Genomic DNA, 21,391 nt, shown 5'->3' on the forward strand with positions numbered 1-21,391 from the left:
GAAAATTGCACCCTTCTATAATGGGAATCTCCCCATAAAAAATTTCAGGGAAAGCACTCTCACTATGCTGATATGCGAACACTTTCAAAATTCCCCTATTTAAAAATTAGATATGGGTTCTCTCCATTTGCCCCAATTAAAAGAGGCGTCCGTGGGAACCCTCTCCAAAAAATATCTTAAAATAATTTTTCATTGCCAAGTGGCAATTGCTCGTCTTCTACTGGGCGCACGTCAATGGGGAACTTGCAATTTGTCTGGATTTCAAGTCTCTCCGACGGCCATGGCTTTTAAGATTTGACGAATATATTTGAGGAATCTGATACCAATGGCTTCTTGCTTTGCTGAGGAGATAAGAAATCAGATTCATCTTTCTGAATCCAACCAATAGCAAGTTCGCCAGATTAAGTTTTCTGTCTTTGTTTATGTCATAGGATCCAATACAGTTAATGGAATGAATGAATGATGGTGGCAGCCAGTTTATTTAAAAATATATATATAAAGGTCCTCATGGCTATTTACTGTATGAGCATCCACCTTAAAAGCTAAACAACAATATATAAATTAAAAAAAAATTCATGCAATAGATATGACATTCTTTTTTATTGGGTAGAAATAGAGATTATATTCATGAGTGCGATTGGGCAGTGAGCACAACACTTTTTCTTTTATGGAAGATTACACTAGGCAAAAACACTTCTGTTGTTTGCCGCCGTCACAGAGAAAATGGGATGATACTTCAAAAAGATATGCTTTTGGGATCTGTTTGGTTGCAAGGGGAATTGAATGGGAGTGAAATGAAAATTTAAACTTGAAAAAAGAAATTTTGGTAAGCCATGAAAACAGGAGAGGAATGTAAATCCGCAACGATTTGTTTTGCCACTTACATAAGTTTCAATAGGTTATTGAGAATATGGTACAACAATAAGGAAAGGGATATACACAATAATGATAAAAAGAGCAACTCAGAGCACAAAGTTCCTGCTACTGCAAGGTCTGGTTAATGGAGACAATGCTAGGAAACTAAATGCTAGTGGTTGGCTATTTTGGCCATTATTTCAAGAGGAAAGGGGAGACAAGCTAGAACTTCTGAAAATTTTCAGTATAGAATTGGAAAAAGGAAAGGCTTGGATGGAAACCTGATGTTCCTAGGTTGATACTGAGAGGGGGGTGAATCAGTGGTTCTAAAAATTTTCTTATTTGCAACCCAACAAAAACTTCCAATTTCCAAGTTCTTGATTGGCCAGGGAAATCACGCAAACAACGACACGTTCACCTCACACCACAATGTGGTTGGGTCTACCAGACAGTGTCCCACCACTCTGCACAACACACACTTCAAATATCTGTAAAAAATAAATGGGAGACAATAACACCAGATATACGTGGTTCAGCCAGAGTGCCTACATCCACGGAGGAATACCCATATAGGGTTTCGTATTTCCCCAATATTCAACTTTGTAATCGCTACAATGGTCCAGGAACTTATTCCTACTTCAATCTAAGATGCAACTTAGACAAGGACAATTACCCCACACCCTAGACAAGCCCCAACTTGCTAGGTTCACAATTTTAAATCAATAAGATAAAATCCCAACCCAATAGACCATTGATCTAGAGTTTCTCAACAATAAACACTCTAGAATACAAAAATAGGGATTTCAGATATGGGTTATCTCAGCCTGTGTAGACCCTGTTGATGATTGCTTGCTTAACGTATAGAAGAACACGTTCAAACTACTGATGCAATGATCTCCATCAACCAATTAAATTGAGAATACTTGCAATACGAACTTCCAACAATATGTAACAGTAAACAATGCACCTTCTTTTCTTCTTCTTCAAATCAGTAAAGAGAAACCAAGAAGAAACCCATACAAGTGTTGCAGCAACAGAAACAATCTCTTCATCTCCCTTGATTTATTTTAACATTGAAGAACAAGAGAACTCCCCTTCTTTCTCTGTAATTTTCAGTTGCATCTCTGAAGTTCTACCCGGTTCTGCTCCAAGAGTGTATTTATTCATCTGATTGAAGACCTTTCCATGTTTCACAAGAGTTCAATAGTGATCAGCAACAAAGAGTTCATTAAGCCACGCAAGTAAGTAAAGAGTCCATTGCAGACTTCAACCCTGTCTTCCTTTTCTTCTTTTATTATTTTTTATACAATCCTTCTTAACCTCTCTAATCATATGCCAGTAGTTGCTGCCACACATGAAACAACTTCCACAAGATCTGAAATTATGTTGGCTGATTTGTTCTCTTAACGGAGGATCTTTGTTGACTCCAGAATCCATGTAGAAGTGAGCTGCTGATGTAGCGCTTGGACTGTAAGACAATAGAACCTTATTTATCTCAGCTTATGAAGCATGCAATTTGAACCCATATCCTTGTTGGTGTTAACCACGACAACTGGTTGAACGGGGCTGCATAAAACTCTTGCTATGATCTCTATTATCACATGTAATGATTGCAATCCGGCTATAAAAGTGCTGCTGTTCACATATGAGACATTGAGAGTTCTAATAGGACTTTACTTCTTTTTCTTTGGATTAGCAGTAGCTTAATTTGTGCCATATCATCATACTAAAATTTACCAACTGGGCCCAACTCCAATTGCTTAATTGCTACATCATCATATGGTGCTATGGTGCTTTGCTGATTTCCCTGGGTTGTTGTACTATAACTCTTGCTGTGCATTTTTCTTTTCTAATCAAAGATGTTACACATTCAAACTTGCGGGCTCTATTACATATAATGCTTGCTTACCACATCAAACTACCTTTCTTATCCAATGAGATGCTGAATTAGCTGACTAGGACCGATATAGTCTAATTAGTTCAACATTGAACCCAAATATTGAACCCATAATTCAGAGCCAACCCAAACATCAATCCCAATACCGAACCAGAACCACCACACTGTTAACAATGACGACACTTGGACCCAATTTCCCAACAAAACCTAATGAGTATTTATACACCATCAGAGGCAGCTTCAACAAGCTTCTTCGTCATTCTTCCAGTAACAGCATCAACGAGGACAATGGACTGGTGATCCACTGTTAGTGATCACCATCATACTGGTATGGAGAGCCATCATGCAGTAGATATATAAATATGAACAAGCAGCAACTGGAACCACTTTACTAGGAAGCATGGAGACTGAAAAGTTTATATATTTTGGGGAGCCTTGGTTTCAGTCCAGTTTGATGAGAATCTGTGAGTCATCTCTATTCAATATGTTCGATCATTATTTACAGAAGATGAAAATTCAATCTCTGAAATGATTGATGCATGCATATTCAACAAATAACCAACCCTGAAGAACCCCACAAAAACTTAGGGGGAGCTGATCCAAGGTTCCCTGATCAGCTCAATCCTTCCAAGGGGAAAAGCAGTAAAACTATTGCAAGGATGGAACCAGAGGATCTTCCGTGGATGACTAGTCTCAGCTATAACAATTACAAAGGAACATTTCCTGTCAGACGAATGTGGTCCAGGGTACGACGTAAGCCATATCTATTTACGGCAGCATTGGCAGCTCTGAATCCTTCACCATAGGCTGTTGAGGTGTCTTGAGCAATCTGGTGCATGAAGAATTCACCCAGTTTATTCTCAACATCAGATTTTCTACCTTTTTTAGATGAAGAAGATGATGGAGCTGTTGATGTAGATGGCATGCCTCTAGATCCAGGCATGACCTCTGACTCAAGCCACATGTGAGAGAGAACCTGACAGATGCCTTCTTCCACCTCAGGGATTAGATTGCAGTACCCTGCTTTGATTTGAAAAATTATGAGACAATGCCCATTACAAAATGCTTCTAAACAAAAAGGTAGAAAAGATTATTGGCATATATTACCTTTGAGGCGTAACCATCCATGCATCAATTCATGTGCAAGGATAGAACCTGTTAATAATCTGCATCGAATTACATACATATATGAGGGTTTCTGTTAAGAATCAGCCAGGCTCAACCTGAGACTGAAGATTGGAACACCACTCAACTGTTATGCTCCTTCTACTAGCAGAAAAGAATTTGCAAGAAAAGCAGAGACATAGGCATCAAAAGATGCAGGCTCCAATAGAAATTTAATTCATCGAGTGTCATTTACATCATGTCTAGGATAAGATGCAGTTAATGAAATATTAAATCAGATTTTCCTGAAAGGAGTGAGATCCGCTTCACAAATGGCATGGTCAACATTATTATTCTCAGGGATCTGTTTAAAATTGATTGTAGTAAAGTTTTGATTATGTTTTGAGGCTATATCGTTTAGAAGGGAAAATATGCTCTAAAAACATCGAATTATAATTGCTTTATAACTTTATTTTATAATTCAGGTGGAACGAAATAAATAGATATCACCAGAAATAAAAGTTCTGTTACTATAGCCACTGGAAGTGAGAAAAAAATTGAAAGGAACCAAGCCATGAGTTCCTTGCTGTGTTCCAAATATGATCAGAATGTAGTTTTATGTTGTTATTCATTTAAATTTCATTTTGGGAAAAAAATTGTAGGATGGTATTAGATTGTTATTGAGCTTCTTCCTAGTAGGCTGACTCTAGGGACAACTCCCCTCTCCCCACACCAACACCCCCCAACAAAAAAAATAAAAAGAGGGTGCACACTGAAAAACCTTTCTTTTGTGGAAGTCTCACATGAACTGACTATTTGGTTCTTGATATCTGATCCCACTACTTTTATATAGGTACACAGTGTTTCACTTGTCATCACTGAAGGGACATGATCTCATGACTACATAGGTACACGGTGAACTTGCACCGGTACAGGTAAACTGTTTTGAACAACAGGAATTATTCCACTACCTCAGTTGACATGGGAGATCATTTCTGTTACCAGACAATCAGCAAAATATATGCAATAGCCTAACGGAGTAGGGAAGCAGAGGACAGGGGGTTTTGAATCATAAATTTTCAGTGAAATCAAAATGCTTTTTGGGATGGAAGAAAAAGGAGAACCACTGGAAGCATTCAAGAGAAAAAATTTATTGTAACTATGCCTCAGTTTCCTTCTTCCCGCCAGCATTCAAGCCGCATTGACAGAAAAAAATGATAACTAATCACGTCAACATGCAAACAGTCATCATGTAGTTCTATATTGATTTATAGCTTTGTCTTTAGCTGCAGAAATAGTGTATCTCAGTTCCAATTGAATACCACTCAGAAGCTTCTCCAATATCGGAGTCTAAAGCAAAACTAAACAAAACTGAAGCAACAATAAATTTCAAACTCCCTAAGGACTGGTTAAAAGAAGGCCACTGTGTAGTCAGTTCTCATCCTTACATCACATCTGCCTCATTTTGAAAGCCCATGTTTGATGCCCCTTATCTTAACAGATTTCACTGTGAAGACTGAATTTACAGAAAGAAATTGGCACTATAAGCATCAGAAACATACAGTGGAAGAACAAAAAGTTAAATGGTTCTTAAGATTAGTACCTTGGGAGGCCATAAAGAACAAGGATGGCTGTAACCTCACATTTTCGAGTCAGTTTTTGAGAATATTTTTTCATGCCTATAAGCCGGTTGCCCCCAATTCTTGGCCTTTGATGTATCTAAAGAAGTTAAAGAGAAAATGGAAGAATAATGAAAATTTGCTACTTCAACTTATGAAGATAAAGTAAATTTTATGAATAAGGAAAAACCAAGTTATAGATGCCCAGTCATACAGCGCTAACAGTCTGCTCTTCAGATAGACATAAACCCCTTGTCTCAGGCATTTGCTGGTGGCCCTGTAAAGAAGAATAGGTTTTGAATCAAGTACTTGCATAAACAAAGTTCGTAAATTATAGTAGAAGATTTCATTATTTACATTTTTCTCCCCTTCAATAGCTTCATTGAGGGCTTGTCTTTCAACCAGCAGCATGGGAATCTGTTGATCTAGTTTCATATTCATTCCTTCATAGTAGTCTCTGATGGAATGGTAAAGGGGTTGGCAGTCACCGGTGTCCATGATAGCAGACTCCATACACTCGAAACATAGACTCCGTCCATCACCCAAAGAAATGTATCTTGCCTTCCATGACTATATTACAATAACAAACCACCGTCACAGCAACAAGAACAATCAAGGATGACATTTCAACTGCTTTGGATCATAAATATTATGAGGGAAAAAAAAAGTAGACTAACTGAAACACCAGAGTGACAGTTCCTTAATGATATAGTAGAAATGACTGAAGGACCACAGTTGGTATAGTATAAAATTATCATACCTCCAGCCGTTCACAACTACAACAACGAGCAGTATTATCATATTCATGTTGAGGACAATATTTTTGACACCAAAATGGATGAGATCTATACTCAATTAAACCAGCTCCATTTATAGGGATCTGGAAAGATAGAAGAAATGATGAGAATATAAAACCATGATAATAAAAAATTTGGTTGCCAAATTCATGAGAAACAATAAGACTTAGATATTGGATCTCTTCCTGGACCAAGAAGAATAACCACTTTTGCCCAGCATGCTTTGTGCCAATATACAAGTGTAAATAGTGCTTTGCAGTTCATTTATGCTAGTCTCTTATAACTTAGGGTATACAAATACGACACAATTACCATTAGTCATCATCTTAAGAACAGCACTCGAGAAAGGACGTAATCATTCTAATTTTGTACCCACAGTTTCATTAAAAGCAAAGTCCAATAGTGTCTGTAGAGCTGGGAAAGCTGAGTTTGAACCAATTGTACAAAGTTCATGTGTATTATGAGAACTACCATTGAAGTGTAAAGGTAAAAAGGTACCCCTACTCATCAATAACAATAAAATCGCATAAATTAAAGAAACTTGGGAAACGAATAACGTATGGCCTAGTGAAGAACTGTAAGAAATAGAGTTTGAAGAGTAGTATTTCCTTACATAATTATGGCAAACTTCACATTTGGGATGGTGCAACTGTTTGAAACAGGACTTGTGGTATGGATTCCTACCTGATAAGGAAAACTTTGATTCAACACAGAAAAAGAATTTGTAAGAGGTGGACATAAGAATTGGATTTTAATTTATGCAATAGGTGGGCACAACTAATGACATAAAGAACGTGTATATGCAATATTCAAAATTTCCTGGAGAATCATCATGGGGGAAAATAAACATGTTTTAGGAACCCAATACCTCATGCTCAGTGATTGGGTGACGGCAAGCATAACAACGGAAACATTCTGGGTGCCAAAAGGCTCCATCACATCCTAAATAATTTGCACAGCCTATTTGGCGATTACAGCCACCACAAAATCTGCAATATGCACATGAATACTGCCATGATCAATGATCAATCAGGAACCAGATTGTGAAATTACAGGACTTGAAATCAAATCACCCAATTATGAAATACTCACATCCCAGATGAAAAAATAACTTAATGGTACTTGTTTATCTAATATATATTTTATAACCTTGAAACTTAACATTATTGTTCAAAAAACATTAATTTGTTTCTTCTGTTTGATTCATTCTACATAATTATGATAAATTTTAAAAATGGGTATAACTTTGTAAATTCAGAATTCAGATATCAAGTGTTCCTCATTATGTCCACTTAACGGGGAAAGTGCCATTACCCAAGAAATTTACTATTGGCCCCTTTCATTGGAGCAATATATCTACGGAAAGACAAAGGAAAGCTTAGACAAATCAGAGGATCTCTTGGCTAGCTGATTAAGGTGTTGTTTTAATTCAGCAGGCTCCAAAAGTGGCTTGACTTGGGCAAATTAACAACTTGGTCGTTACCTACTACAACCATTAGTTGAGCCTTGTAATGGTACTTGCATTCTGACTTGGTGGACTAGGCCCATGAAAAATAATAGAATCAACCAAGTAAAGAAGTCAACTCACCAAAATTTTCATCCATGATAACCAAAGAAAAGCAGTAACAATGTTGGTAAGAGACAATGGAGAATTTCAATGAAACTAACCTATATCCTCCAGGGAAATACTGTGGAGGACTGTAAGGAGGATATTCAGGCAATCCTTCTTTAGGTGCTCTATTGTCTCTGCGGCTTCTGTATCCTGAAATCCAAATATTCAATATATCAGATTATGTTATAATCCTGGAAAGAAAGAAAAAAAGGGACAATCACCTAAGGCTTTCAATATATCCTCATGAACATGGAAGACAGAAACCCAAAGTTAAAACTCAAAGAAGTGAAAAGAAGTGTTTTGCCTAATCTACAAATCAAAATAGACCAGAAAAATCTTCCCTTTCATCTGATTCTCGTTTTAAGTGTAAAGCAGTCCAATTTCAATGCAACCTACCATTTGGATTCTTTAAATCATCAGTCAGAGCAACTGCGACTGGACGGCCCAATTCATCATTTTCCGTTCTGGTTCTGGGTCTGTCATCCTGACAATGAGTTACACAAAGCTTAGTCATTGAACTTCTGACTTCCAGAAAGGAAAAAAAAAAAGAAGAAGAAGAAGAAGAGAGAAATGGGAAGATATGAAGAAAATAGCTAAAACTACAGTTATCATAGACTAAGACATAATTATGTAGATAGAAATAAAATTGTTTTAGCAATCTAAGCATGAATCCTTCCATCCATCCGTCCATCCTAGCAACTGAAATAGGAAAAAAAAGAGTAGACATCCATGCTCTGTCTTGTCCAACTTACATTTAATTTCGGAGCAGTTCTTGAGCACAAGAAAGTGGAATGTTCGAGTCTAAATATAACTTTTAAGTCGTCACCTCAGTAACATCTCTATTGTCATCATAAGAACAATAACTTAATAAACCAAGAGAAAAGTTACAGAATGAAAATACCGTAGATTTCGCTGGAGCAGAGGACACCATGTTTTCATCCCCGAGAAGCTGTGGACGATGATGTCTACTCATTTCTCCACGATCTGACCCAACTTTAAAGAACTTGCCGATCCATTTCATGAAGCGAGACTTTCTTTCGGTATCTGAGGAAACAAATTGGTTTGTTCATCACTATCAAATAAAATAGTAGAAAAGCACCAAAGAGAGAGCCATGAACACTCTGTCTAGCGATGTTCTTCCTAGCAAAATTAACGAATATTACGGCGTAGGCCACTAATTTCCAAGTAATCGAACTGATCGATACTACAGAAACTGAAAACATTCAATAGCGCATACTACTGGTTTCGATAGTAGCGATTGAAAAGTATTTTCCAATGATTTAAAAATGGAAAACGCAGGTAATATGGATAAAGAAGACGAACATGTAATATATATTCTCAAAATCAATAGAAGAAAAAGAAGTGAGGAAGCGCACCGTGGACGCAAGGCTGATTGAAACGATTCACCCCCGAAGAAGCCATGAATGTAGAAACCAAGGGCGTCAATTTTGTCCAAATTTGGACGAGACGAAAAGGAAAATTAGAAAGGAAATGAAGAAAGGAAGATGAGGAGAAGAAGAAGAAGAAGAAAGAGCCCGCAAAAATTGGTAACAGAGAAATGAGGAAGAAAGCATAATAAAAGGCTATGGGCAGAGAATATCTTTCTCTGCGTCTATTTAGCTCAGAGAGAGAGAGAGAGAGAGAGAGAGAGATGCTTGTCTTCTTCGAAAGCAACGAAAGAGAAAGTTGGGCGATCGCTAAAAAAGAAAAGAGATTTGGGGGCGGGCGGGAGGGGTGGGTGGGAATATGCTCTGAGGCGAGAAGGGGAAGAAGGTAAAGTAGAGGTGGACGGTTGAGAACTGCAGAGAGAAGCTGCGGGAGGCGCACGCAGCACGTTTCTGTTTTTCTTTTTCCCTCCAAAAGATCAATAAACTATATCCCCTCAACGTTCTTTCTACTCAGTTTATCATAACCGATTAAAATATAATTTCCCAAAGAAGAATATGAAGAAGAAACCAAAAGAGAATTTCGAACGTCTTTTCCGCGGGAGACTATTGTCTGTTCTATTGTCTGTGGACAGATGACCGCTGATGGTCATCAAAATTCGAAATATGCCATCTACTTTATCCAAATTACCGAACCCCCCCCCCCACGTGAAAACTCATAACGTCGTTTATCCTTCATTTGTGATTTTGACTTTCAAAAGGTCTTCAAATGATAAATTATTAACACTCGGTGAGTCGGTGGTCGGTGGTCGGTGGGATATCCAAACCCGTTTATGAGCTATAGATATCTAGCTCCTTTTGCCAGAGGGAACTTTACTTACGCATATCAAAGGAGCGTAGGGAGAATGATAAAGGAGGGATACACACATTCATGTGATATGAATCAATCCACTAACCTCCTATTTCTTGCTCTTCAAGCAGGAACTACATGCCAATGCACACCTCATCTCTTATTTTCTTTAAACTGATATACTCAAAACGTTCCATAAGTTTAAATGCATCATACATTTCCTAAGGCCATTCTCTTGCATTTCCTTACAAGAACAAGATGGATGTACATTCAACCAAAATAGAATGGAAACATAAAGTTTACAACATGGTTCAAAAACCAAGGAATAACATAAGGTTTTGTTATACATGTCACTGATAAAACCAATTGGGATATGAAATGGAAAAAACCAATAACCCTAAAAAAAGAACCGGAAGCCCAGCAAACATTAGGCAACGATACAAAGAGCTTTTCCTTCACACGAGAAAGAGCGATGGGGTTGACGGAGTGGAGTGGGGTAGCATATCAGCTACAAATAAATAGTACATACTGTCTTTAAGCTGCATGCTAGACAGACTTCCTTGGTAATCACTCCCATTCTAGAAAAACATCTGAACCAGTTGTACGAAGACAAGGAGCACCCACTTTGACCACCGTCTCATCGGTGTCATCGGCTGAAGGCCTTCCAGTGGATCTAACACCTTTGATGGCTGAGTATCCATTGGTTATGGTTGGACGGAAACGAAAAGCAGAAGCTTCAACATCTCTCGATGGACGTATTATTACAATAATGGTGAAATTGAAGTGACTCATTATTCTACTCTTAATTTTATTTTAAGTTTTTTATGCATATCCGTATATATACAAAATCGTGTCGTCAACCGTTGGATGGAAGAGAGACCCATCCAATAATTGTAAAGCAAGGTGCATAAAAAATGCTGGGTCCTTTTCTTTTATTCTATGAATTCATTTGGACTGTTTGAGAGATAACATAAGTTCATTTCTAAGTTATCCTCAATCCTTTATCTTACCTATATTTTTTCACAAGCAGTAGGATTAAGTTTTCCTTTCTTCACTAAAAGTGATGTGTGACGATGCTGTGACTAAGTTAAAAAAATTGGGTCCATACAATATAGTTATGAGGTGTGAGTAAATCATTCTGTCATTCGTCATTGCGCTTTGAAGAATCAAGATCTATACGAAAGTGTGTTAGTTAGTATCCAGCAAAAAGAAAGTCATCACCAAAGTCCAAACTAAGTAGATAGGACGCAAGTGTGTTCAGTGTCATCTCCAATTATGTTTTTTCTTGAGAAAAAAGAAAAATTATTGTGGCTCCAAACACATCAAGGGGGAAGTTCACATTATCTCTAGTTGTTGCATCGGTGTAATGAATATTTGGCGATTGAAAGTATTTAGACACACATTTAAAGGGATCTTCAGCCACCGGATGTTCACTATACTGGTGCGATAGCTACAAAGGATGTGAAGGCTCAAAACCTTTTGTGTGTGTGTGTGTGTGTGTGTGTGTGTTTTGGTGAAGTTTGTATGTGTGTTTCCTTATCCTACATTTTTACAATGTCAAAAGGATACTTTCTTTGCTTTGGAAGCCTAGTTTTGGCACAAACCCCAAGTCTTACCCATGGCTATGGTCATTAGGTGCACGATATCGGATCGGGTATTAGTGACCTAAAAATCAATACATTATTGGCATGGATCAATATCAAATTTCTCAATCGGATAGAAATAACCTTGATTTCCTTAAAACTCCTTGGTTTGTATCATTCCGTTGATACGGTGTCCGTTAGGTATTGGGATCAGTGGCAAACGATACTAATACAGATCAATCTGATGTTGATACCTCAAACCATGGTCTCAAATAGGGGTGAACTAGGCCAAGTTGGGCCAGGTTTTTTGTCCTCAGAACTCAATCTAGGCCCAACCCAACCTTGTTGGGTTCATGCCTACCCAACTCGGCCCCAATTAACCTGTCAGGGCTAGGTTGTGCAGGGGTTGACCCTAATTAGCCCTGATTCTTTGTTAGGATCCGGTTAACCATATGATTGCCCCTTGTTTTTGCCATTTGTATCTTATGCACCGGAGGGTGAAAAAAAAAAAAAATCCAATAGGGCGAGTGAGAGAGGACAAAAGGAAATTACGGAGAAAACCTTTGTCTCACTTAGATGGCAAAAAGTGTAGTGTGGAGCCTATGTGCAAATAAATCTAGTTATAACAGATTATCTCTTATATAAAAACAGAGTTAAAATCCGAAGTGGGTTGGACTAGCTGGGCTAGGCCCAACCCAACCCTATCATAGGATTACTGGTTTCCAACCCTAACCCACCCTCAGGGTTTGAAAACTTAGCCCAAACCCTATTCGGGCTTAGGGCGGGTTCAAGTCGTCAAGGTCAAATGTTCATCCTAGTCTCAATATTCACTTGCAAGGAGAGAATAAAGTATTGATATCGGATAGATCATATTAACTAGATTGTATTGGTATTAACTGAAGCCAATATTGATAATCGATCAATCCTGGACCACGTATTGATATTAGACCAAGGGCCAAATCATTTTAAAAAAAATTAATAAAAAATAAGAGTAAAATTGATCGACTCAGGCCGATTGATATCCTACATGTAAGAGATCAATGAGTTTTAGGCTGCATTTGGTAATGTTCCAAAAAAAATGTTTTTGGAGTTTTAAACGGAATAAAGCGTTTGGTACATTTATGGTGTGTTTCACTTTTTTTTTTAAAACAAAAAGTGAAAACAAATTAAAAAAATGCTAAGAACGAGAATTGACGAAACGACAGAAAGTAGTTCTATCATTTCACTTTTTTCCCTAAAAAAAATTGACATTTTGACACAGAAATTGAAATTTTTATTTTTGGCACGAAACGTCGTTTCTAAAACAAAAACGTTACCAAACGCAGCCTTAAAATATTAATTATCAAAAAACGCAATTACTATCACTCATTCACTCCCAATTCCCATATACTCATCTATTAAAAAAAAAAAGGAAAAATTACATGATTACCCACTTTTGGGTTTCTTTTTACAAAATTACCCATCAAAAGTTTCAGTTAACAAAAATACCCAAAATTAGGTTTCTCTTTACAAAATTACCCATTTAAAGTTTAAGTTAACAAAAATACCCAAAATTGAGTTTAGGTTTACAAAACTACCCACTCAAAGTTTTAGTAATAAAAAAATACATGATTATATGTGGAAGATAAAGAATCACTATTTTGGGTAGTTTTGTAAACCCAAATGGGATTTTGGGTATTTTTGTTAACTAAAACTTTGGGTGGGTAATTTTGTAAACCCAAACTTAATTTTGGGTATTTTTATTAACCAAAACTTTTTGCGGGTAATTTTGTAAATAAAAACCCAAAAAGGATAATCATGTAATTTTTCGAAAAAAATCCCATATACTCACTCTACATTTACTCAAATTCTCTTATCCTGAAATTTTTTATAATGTTCCCCTAAATGCAAACTTTCACCTCTCCTTTCCCCCTGATATTTTAAAAATCCTAAACTACCCTCAACCCCATCGCCCCTGATCGACTGCCATCACTACCCGGTTCCCTCCCTTGTCTCCGACTCTCCATAAACGAAACCTAACCCTTGACGAGAAACACTTCATCACTGTGAAATCATTCTTTTCTACACTTTCTTAGTTTAGAAGAAGACCTTTTTTTCCTTTTAATCTCCTTCTGAGCTAGGCGGGAAGACAACTCGAGGTTCTCTCTCTCTCTCTTAATGGGGTATGGGCTACGAGCTGCTTAGGGTTTCACCCGTGAGGTGTTTATGAACCCAGACAAGGTGAGATTTGAGAAGGGCGATCCTTCTCTGCATCATCCCTTACGAGGGGAGAATGTCGTTGCTCGAGATGCCATGAGGCGTAGAATCTTCATCTGTTGAGAATGCAGCAGAATCAGAGACGAAGCCAGAGATGGAATGCAGCAGAATCAAACCCTAACTCTGTAGATCCTTCTCGACATTATCCCAGCTAGAGACAACTCTTGTTTATTCCCACCATCTCTTGTCCCCTTCCTACTATTTGTCTGGGAAAGACAACTGGATTCGACAAAAGGTAATCTCTCTCTCTCTCTCTCTCTCTCTTTTCTGAAAGGTAATCTTGATCGATTTGGGTTCCTCTGTTTTCTACCACCATAAGGTTTCTATTTTCTGCCACTTTTCCCCTATTTTTCTGTTTCAGATTGATTGTATGGTTGCTTCCTATTGCTGCCAAAAATACCCCGCTAGTCGAACCTACACAAACACAGACGACGGAGGCTCGGAGCTTTGTCCGGGGTTAGTCCTCCGATGCTCAAGTCAGGGTCGGCAATAAGGGAGTAATGGTGAGGGTATCAGAACTTACCTCTCCTTTCTTCCGTGCCTCCTTATATAGCTCTTAGGGTTTAGGGTTTTTTCCCTTCTTCCCTCTTAGAGTCCCACTTGAATACGTCCAACCTTCTGGGGGAAATATTCCCCTCATGCAGACGACATGATCCCGCGTGATTTTGCGAGCGTGCCTCGGTGATTGAGCGTGCTTGAGCGTGAGTGGTTTCTTGGAACCTTTGTCTGGAGGAGGACACGTGTCTTAGGGGCGACACGTGTCATTGCCCCCTCTAAGGGGTCAGTTTGGCTATATCAGGAGCCCCCTTACTTCCACTAGGAGCTTCTTCCTATGGGAGTAACCAACATCTTCTTTGGTTGACTTGTTCCTTCGGCCTTGGCGTTACTAGCGACCGAGGCTTGGGGTCGACCGAGAGACAGACCTTCAGTCGCTTCGGATCTGCCCTATAGAGCCCCCTGCCGAAGGTGGGACCCTCGGTCAGGCCCGTTCGGCTTTGGCCGAATTCCCCAACCAAAGGAGGGACCCTTGGTCAGGTCCGTTCGGCTTTGACGAGCTCCCTGCCGAAGGAGGGACCCTCGGTCAGGTCCGTTCGGCTTTGGCCGAGCTCCCAAACGAAGGGGGGACCCTCGGTCAGGTTCGTTCGGATTTGGCCGAACTCCCAACCGAAGGAGGGACCCTCGGTCAGGTCCGTTCGGCTTTGGCCGAACTCCCAACCGAAGGAGGGACCCTCGGTCAGGTCCGTTCGGCTTTGGCAGAACTCCCAACCAAAGGAGGGACCCTCGGTCAGGTCCGTTCGGCTTTGGTCGGACTCCCAACCGATGGAGGGACCCTCGGTCAGGTCCGTTCGGCTATGGCCGAACTCCCAATCGAAGGAGGGACCCTCGGTCAGGTCCGTTCGGCTTTGGCCGAACTCCCAACCGAAGGAGGGACCCTCGGTCAGGTCCGTTCGGCTTTGGCCAGACTCCCAACCGATGGAGGGACCCTCGGTCAGGTCCGTTCGGCTTTGGTCGGACTCCCAACCGATGGAGGGACCCTCGGTCAGGTCCGTTCGGCTTTGGCCGGACTCCCAACCGAAGGAGGGACCCTCGGTCAGGTCCATTCAGCTTTGGCCGGACTCCCAACCGATGGAGGGACCCTCGGTCAGGTCCGTTCGGCTTTGGCCGAACTCCCAACCGAAGGAGGGACCCTCGGTCAGGTCTGTTCGGCTTTGGCCAGACTCCCAACCGATGGAGGGACCCTCGTTCAGGTCCATTCGGCTTTGGCCGGACTCCCAACCGATGGAGGGACCCTCGGTCAGGTCCGTTTGGCTTTGGCCGAACTCCCAACCGAAGGAGGGACCCTTGGTCAGGTCCGTTCAGCTTTGGCCGAACACCCCACCGAAGGTGAGACCGTCTGCTAGGTCCATTCGGGCACAAACCTCGAGGCTTCGTACCCTGACGTGGCGGTGCCATTAATGCTCGGGAAGTCGTACCGCCTTTCCCCCATCTATATAGTGTGGGGGGCCATTTGTGGGGCAATTTTTCTTTTCCCTTCGGAGAGCTCACCTTCGGCCTCGGATTCCCTCTTAGCCTTCGTCTTCGTCTTCCCTTAGTTTAGCACCACCCACAAGTAAGTGATGTCTTCCTCGTCGGGCTACAGCTAGGGGTGTCAATTCCTAAACCGAACCGGTAAAACCGGCCGGATCGAACCGATAACAACCCGGACCAAACCGAACCGAAGCCTTATTGGTTCGGTTCGGTTTCAAGTATTGTAACCCCAAAACCAAACCGAACCGCACCGAAAACCGGATGAACCCGAAACCAAACCGAAACCGACTCAAAACCCAGACCGAAACCGAAACCAAACCGGTAAGAAACCGAAACACTCCAAAATTCATTAAAAAAATTAAAATTTGAATAGTTTTGTATACATTTGTATGGAAAATCGAATTCAAACTAGACAAAAAATCAAAACCAACCCGGTTACAAATCGATTTAAGAAATCGAAGTTCAACAATTCATCATTTGGTTGTTTCCTAATGGCTCCATACCGGTTTTAAAAACCGATCCAAACCGAAATGAACCTAATAAATCCAAACCGGTACCAACCTGAACCCAAACCGCACCGAAACCGACACCGGACCGAAACCGATAAATCCTTATTGGGTCGGTTTCGGTCACTTCCAAACTCACACCGAAACCGGTGGAATCGGACCGAAACCGCACCGACCCGGACCGTTGACACCCCTAGCTACAGCCCATCGTCCCGCGAGAGGTCAAGGCCAAAACGTAGGTATAGGAGTCCTGGGGAAGTCCAAGGGATGTCCTCGGATTCCACCGACTCTCCCTCCTCCCGCGACTCATCGTCCGCGGCCTCACCGTCAGGGTCCAAGGGTTGCTCCAACGGCGAGGGGTTCAGGGAGAGGGTGCTCGATGCCCGAGCCCAGACCCAGGAGCCCCTGGAAGTGGAGGCCCTCAACATCGTCTCCACGATGGACGAACCAGAACTGGAGGAGCTGAGGGCCTCCTTCGGTGTTTCGGACTCTTTCGAGCTCCGTCTGCCCAGACCTTCTGACCGAGCCAACTATCGGAACTCCGAGGAGCTGTGCCTGTACAAGGAGGCCTTCAAGGCAGGTCTTCGGTTGCCCCTCCACCCCTTCTTTACCAAAGTGTTTCGGCACTATGGGGTATGCCCGACCCAGCTAACGCCAAACGGGTGGCGACAAGTGTTAAGCTTCGTCATCTTCTTCGTTCGGCACAAGAGGCCCCTCTCCCTTCAACTTTTTATTAACTGTTTCCTTCTTCATGCCTGCAAGGGACTTACGGGTTGGTACTTTTTTTGCCCCCGAAAGGACCTTCGGCTCCTGAAGGGTTACCCGACTTCCATCCACGGATGGAAGGAAAAGTATTTCTTCGTGAAGTCGACCGAGGGGGTGCCCTTCGGCACGGTCTGGGACATCCCGGACCTTAGGGATGTGAACTCCGCCCCTGCCCTATTCGGGGCAGACGCGGAGTCGTTGGCAATGGCGAGGCGGCAAGAAGGCTGTTCTCCAGTCGAGGCCGACTGCCTCAAGTCCGACGCCATCCTCTTCAAGTTCGGGCTTAGCCCGGGTGAGTTAGGCTAGCCCCCGTCTGCTTCCTTCGAGTGTCGGTTCTTCATGCTAATACCCTTGCTTCCTCTTGCAGTGCAAGTTACCAGAGCCGAGGCTAAGGCACGTGACGCCCCCAGCAGCCGAAGTCTAAGAGGAAGGAAAAGACAGGACCGTCCTCCGAGACCCCGAAGAAGAGGCCCAGAGTGGAAGGGTCGACTGCCGAGGCTGTCCAGGCCCTTGCAGCTCCTGGCAGAGACGGGCCTGCTCAAGACCCCTCATCTGCCGCTGCCTCCCGAGGCCCGAAGGTCACGTCGACGAGGGCTGAGGTGGGGTTCGTCCCCCAATGGTCGGTGAAGGAAGATGACACTCTGGCCGTCGGACGGGTCGCCAGAGAGTTGGTGATGAAGGGGAGTCTTCCCCGAGATGCCACTGAAGCCCAGAAGCAAGGGATGGCGGCACTGATCACCTCCGCATGCATCTACATGGCGGGGGTAGGCTTCGGTCCCTCTGCCTTCTTTGACTTGTATTATTTTTTTTGCATTCTGACCTTCGGTGCTTCGTGCAGGCTCAGAATCAGATGGGTCAACTGGCGGCTCGAGCCGAGGCCTTGTGCCGAGAGCTTGAAGTCAGCGAGAGGGAGAGGGTCTCCCTAGACAACGAGCGCTCCCTCCTCCTCGAGAAGGTGGAGCACTTGGAGAAGGACCTAGCCTTCGAGCGCCGAGAGTGCGATCGGAAGCTCTCGGAGCTGAAGTCACAAGTGAGGGCCCGCATTCAGGAAGCCGAGGCCCGAGGGGTCGAGAGGTACCGGTCCTCCGAAGACTTCAGGGAGGAGATCAAGAACGCCATCGCCCCGGGGTACACAATGGGCGCTACCGAGGTCCGAGATTGGGTCCTCGGCCGCTACCCCGGGGTCTCCTAAAAGGACAATGGCCTCATCTTCGAGGACGATGATGTGGAGGCGGTTCCATCGGCCACCGAGGTTGCCGACGCCGATGGTGGGGGCTGCAGCGAGGAAGGCGAGGTCCAGCTGCATAGGGAAGTCCCTCCGACCCCTGGCCGTGGAGGTTCGGACCAGGAGGCTCTCCCAGCCGAAGACGAGGCCGCGAACCCGACGGACGCTCCTTGAGGTCGCCTCGGGCCTCAGCACAGACTACCCCCTTCTTGTTATGTAACCAGCCTTCGGGCCTTTAATGTAATCTTTGCCTTCGGGCTTTATATGTAATCCTTGCCTTCGGGCTTTATGAATGCAACGTCTTTTTCCATCTCCTGTCCATTTAATGATCTTTGATTTGCAAATAGGTGTAAAGGGCCGAAACCCTAGTTGACCTTCTTAGGCGCATGGCCCCGAGACTTGGCCGAGGGTCGACCTGTTTGTAAGTCAGACGAAGGCCGACCCTGTAATTACTAGTAGTTTTTTACAAGTGTTTTCCCTCTCGGCTCCAGCCGAAGGGTTTGTCAGCGCATGAATCTGGGACTTGGCCGAAGGGGACCCTTCGATAGTCAACCACCAAGCAATATGTTGTGTACCCTCGGCTCCAGCCGAAGGGTCTGTTAGATGCTAGGTCTTTACCGAAGGTCGACCCTTCAATAGTCAGAATCACCAAGCAATCCACCAAGTGTGTACCCTCGGCTCCAGCCGAAGGGTTCACCGAAGGTCGACCCTTCAATAGTCAGAATCACCAAGCAATCCACCAAGTGTTTACCCTCGGCTCCAGCCGAAGGGTCTGTTAGATGCTAGGTCTTCACCGAAGGTCGATGGTGCCCTTCGGTCAGGTCTGTTCGGCTTTGGCCGAACTTCGAGCTGAAGGGGTGATTCGGTCGGGTCAACCTAGCATTGTTTGTGCCTCCACCGAGGTGTGGACCTTCAGTCATCCGTTCCGCAGGGTTAAGGGTAATCAGCTTGGAGAGTTGTCTCAGTTGCCGTAAACCAACTCTCGTATTATCCATGAATAAAACCTTCCGGATTTTAAAATGAATTACAGCTTAAAGGTTCATAAGGGCAATAATTGCAAAGAACTACATACGAAAAAATTTAGGAAAAATTTAGAGGTGGCAAGAGTGCGTGCCCGCCACTCTACTACTGGTGGAATTTTCTTAGATTATGGGAGTTCCACGATCGGGGTACCCTTACTCCCCCCGTAGTCTCTAGGTGATAGGACCCTGGTCGTATTACCCTCGAGACTCTGTAGGGACCTTCCCAGTTTGGATCTAGCTTCCCTTGATGTCTTGGGTCCGACACTTCTGCCCTTCTCAGGACAAGGTCGCCCTGCCTGAACTCGTTCTTCCGAACTTTGGTGTTGTAGTGCCTAGCGACCCTCCGCTGGTAGGCGGCGATCCTTTCTTGCGAAGCTTCTCTGGTTTCTGCCAAGAGGTCTAGATTTGCCCGGAGTCCTCCGTCGTTTTCGTCTTCGTTGTAGTACCGAATCCGATGGGTAATAGCCCCTATCTCCACTGGGAGTACAGCTTCAGTGCCGTATGTTAACATGAAGGGTGTTTCTCCGGTAGCTAACCTCTCAGTGGTGCGGTAGGCCCAGAGGATGTGGTGCAACTCGTCTGCCCATAGTCCTTTGGCATCATCTAGCCTCTTTTTTATCCCTTGGAGTAACGTACGGTTGGTTACTTCTGTTTGCCCATTGGTCGAGGGATATCCGACGGAGGTTTTCCTGTGGTTGATGCCGAGGGCTTCACAGAACGCGTCGAAGGTTGGATTGGCAAACTGAGTTCCATTGTCCGTAACCACAACCTGGGGGATTCCAAATCTGTATACCACCGCCCTTTGGAAGAAGTCCCTTATGTTCTTTTCTGTTATCGTCACTAGGGCTTCGGCTTCCGCCCACTTCGTGAAGTAGTCGACTGCCACCACGACAAACTTCCTTTGTCTCGTGGCCAGGGGGAACGGGCCTAAGATGTCCATCCCCCACATGGCGAATGGTACTGGGCTAGATAAGGACGATAGCTCGGTAGAATGTAGCCTAGGCACGGGGGCGAACATCTGGCACTTGACACATTTCCTGACCAGTGACTCTGCGTCCTTCCTCATTGTCGGCCAGTACAGGCCTTGCCTTAGTACTTTGTGCGCCAGGGCCCGGGCTCCAAGGTGTTGGCCACATATCCCTTCATGCACTTCCCGGAGCGCGTACTCGCCGTTGGAAGAATCCAGGCACTTGAGGTATGGTGAGGTGAACCCTATCTTGTATAGCGTGTCACCCTTCAGGAAGAAGCGCGCTGACCTCATTCTTACTTTTCTTGCTTCGTCCCTATTCTCTGGGGGCTTTCCCTCCTTGAGGTATTCTATTATGGCGTCCATCCATCTTTGGCCGTTTTCACCCACGGGTAATACCTCGCGGGGTTTTTCGATGCTTGGCTGTGGTAGTACTTCGAAATACACCGCTCGTCCAAGTTCTGCGAAGTTGGAAGTGGCCAGCTGTGATAGTGCGTCTGCGCTAGCATTCTCTTCTCGTGACACCTGCTTTACCTCAAATTCCTTGAAAGCCGCTGACCTATCTCGCACAGTGTTCAAGTATTCGGCCATCCTCTGCTCTTTAGCCTCGTATTCACCATCAAAGCCCGAGCCAGATTAATTTCGCCTATTATCGCTTTGTATTCCGCTTCGTTGTTGGAGGCGTAGAAGTCGAACCGTAGGGCGTATTCTACTTTGAAACCCTCGGGACTTACCAACACGATTCCTGCGCCGCTTCCATCGCTGTTGGAAGCCCCATCCACATACAGTGTCCAAGCCTCATCTCCTTGTTCCTCGGTAGATTCCTTCGGGTCATCGGGGATCGTCGTCTCCGCTATGAAGTCTGCGAGGGCCTGTGCTTTAATTACGGTTCTCGGCTTGTACTGGATGTCGAATTCTCC

General features: G+C 43.4%; 1 protein-coding gene across 2 annotated transcripts; it reads right to left on the bottom strand.

Annotated features, from left to right (window-relative positions):
- Window positions 1–3,121: 3,121 nt before the first annotated feature.
- LOC122085953 (protein DA1-related 2-like) lies at window positions 3,122–9,629 on the bottom strand. 2 transcript variants are annotated; one of them, XM_042654581.1, is made up of 12 exons: window positions 9,261–9,629; window positions 8,786–8,928; window positions 8,281–8,368; window positions 7,941–8,034; window positions 7,141–7,261; window positions 6,886–6,969; window positions 6,236–6,355; window positions 5,833–6,045; window positions 5,690–5,752; window positions 5,460–5,575; window positions 3,860–3,918; window positions 3,122–3,772 (listed from the first exon to the last, which is right to left on the bottom strand). In XM_042654581.1, the coding sequence occupies exons 1-12, from the start codon at window positions 9,304–9,306 to the stop codon at window positions 3,459–3,461; spliced, it is 1,461 nt and encodes a 486-aa protein (XP_042510515.1). In that variant the 5' UTR covers window positions 9,307–9,629; the 3' UTR covers window positions 3,122–3,458. The 2 variants fall into 2 exon arrangements, with proteins under 2 accessions (XP_042510515.1, XP_042510516.1); XM_042654582.1 differs by lacking the exon at window positions 6,236–6,355.
- Between the last annotated feature and the right edge of the window lie 11,762 nt (window positions 9,630–21,391).

This window comes from Macadamia integrifolia, chromosome 8 (assembly GCF_013358625.1).
Source record: "Macadamia integrifolia cultivar HAES 741 chromosome 8, SCU_Mint_v3, whole genome shotgun sequence".
Lineage (NCBI taxonomy): Eukaryota > Viridiplantae > Streptophyta > Magnoliopsida > Proteales > Proteaceae > Macadamia > Macadamia integrifolia.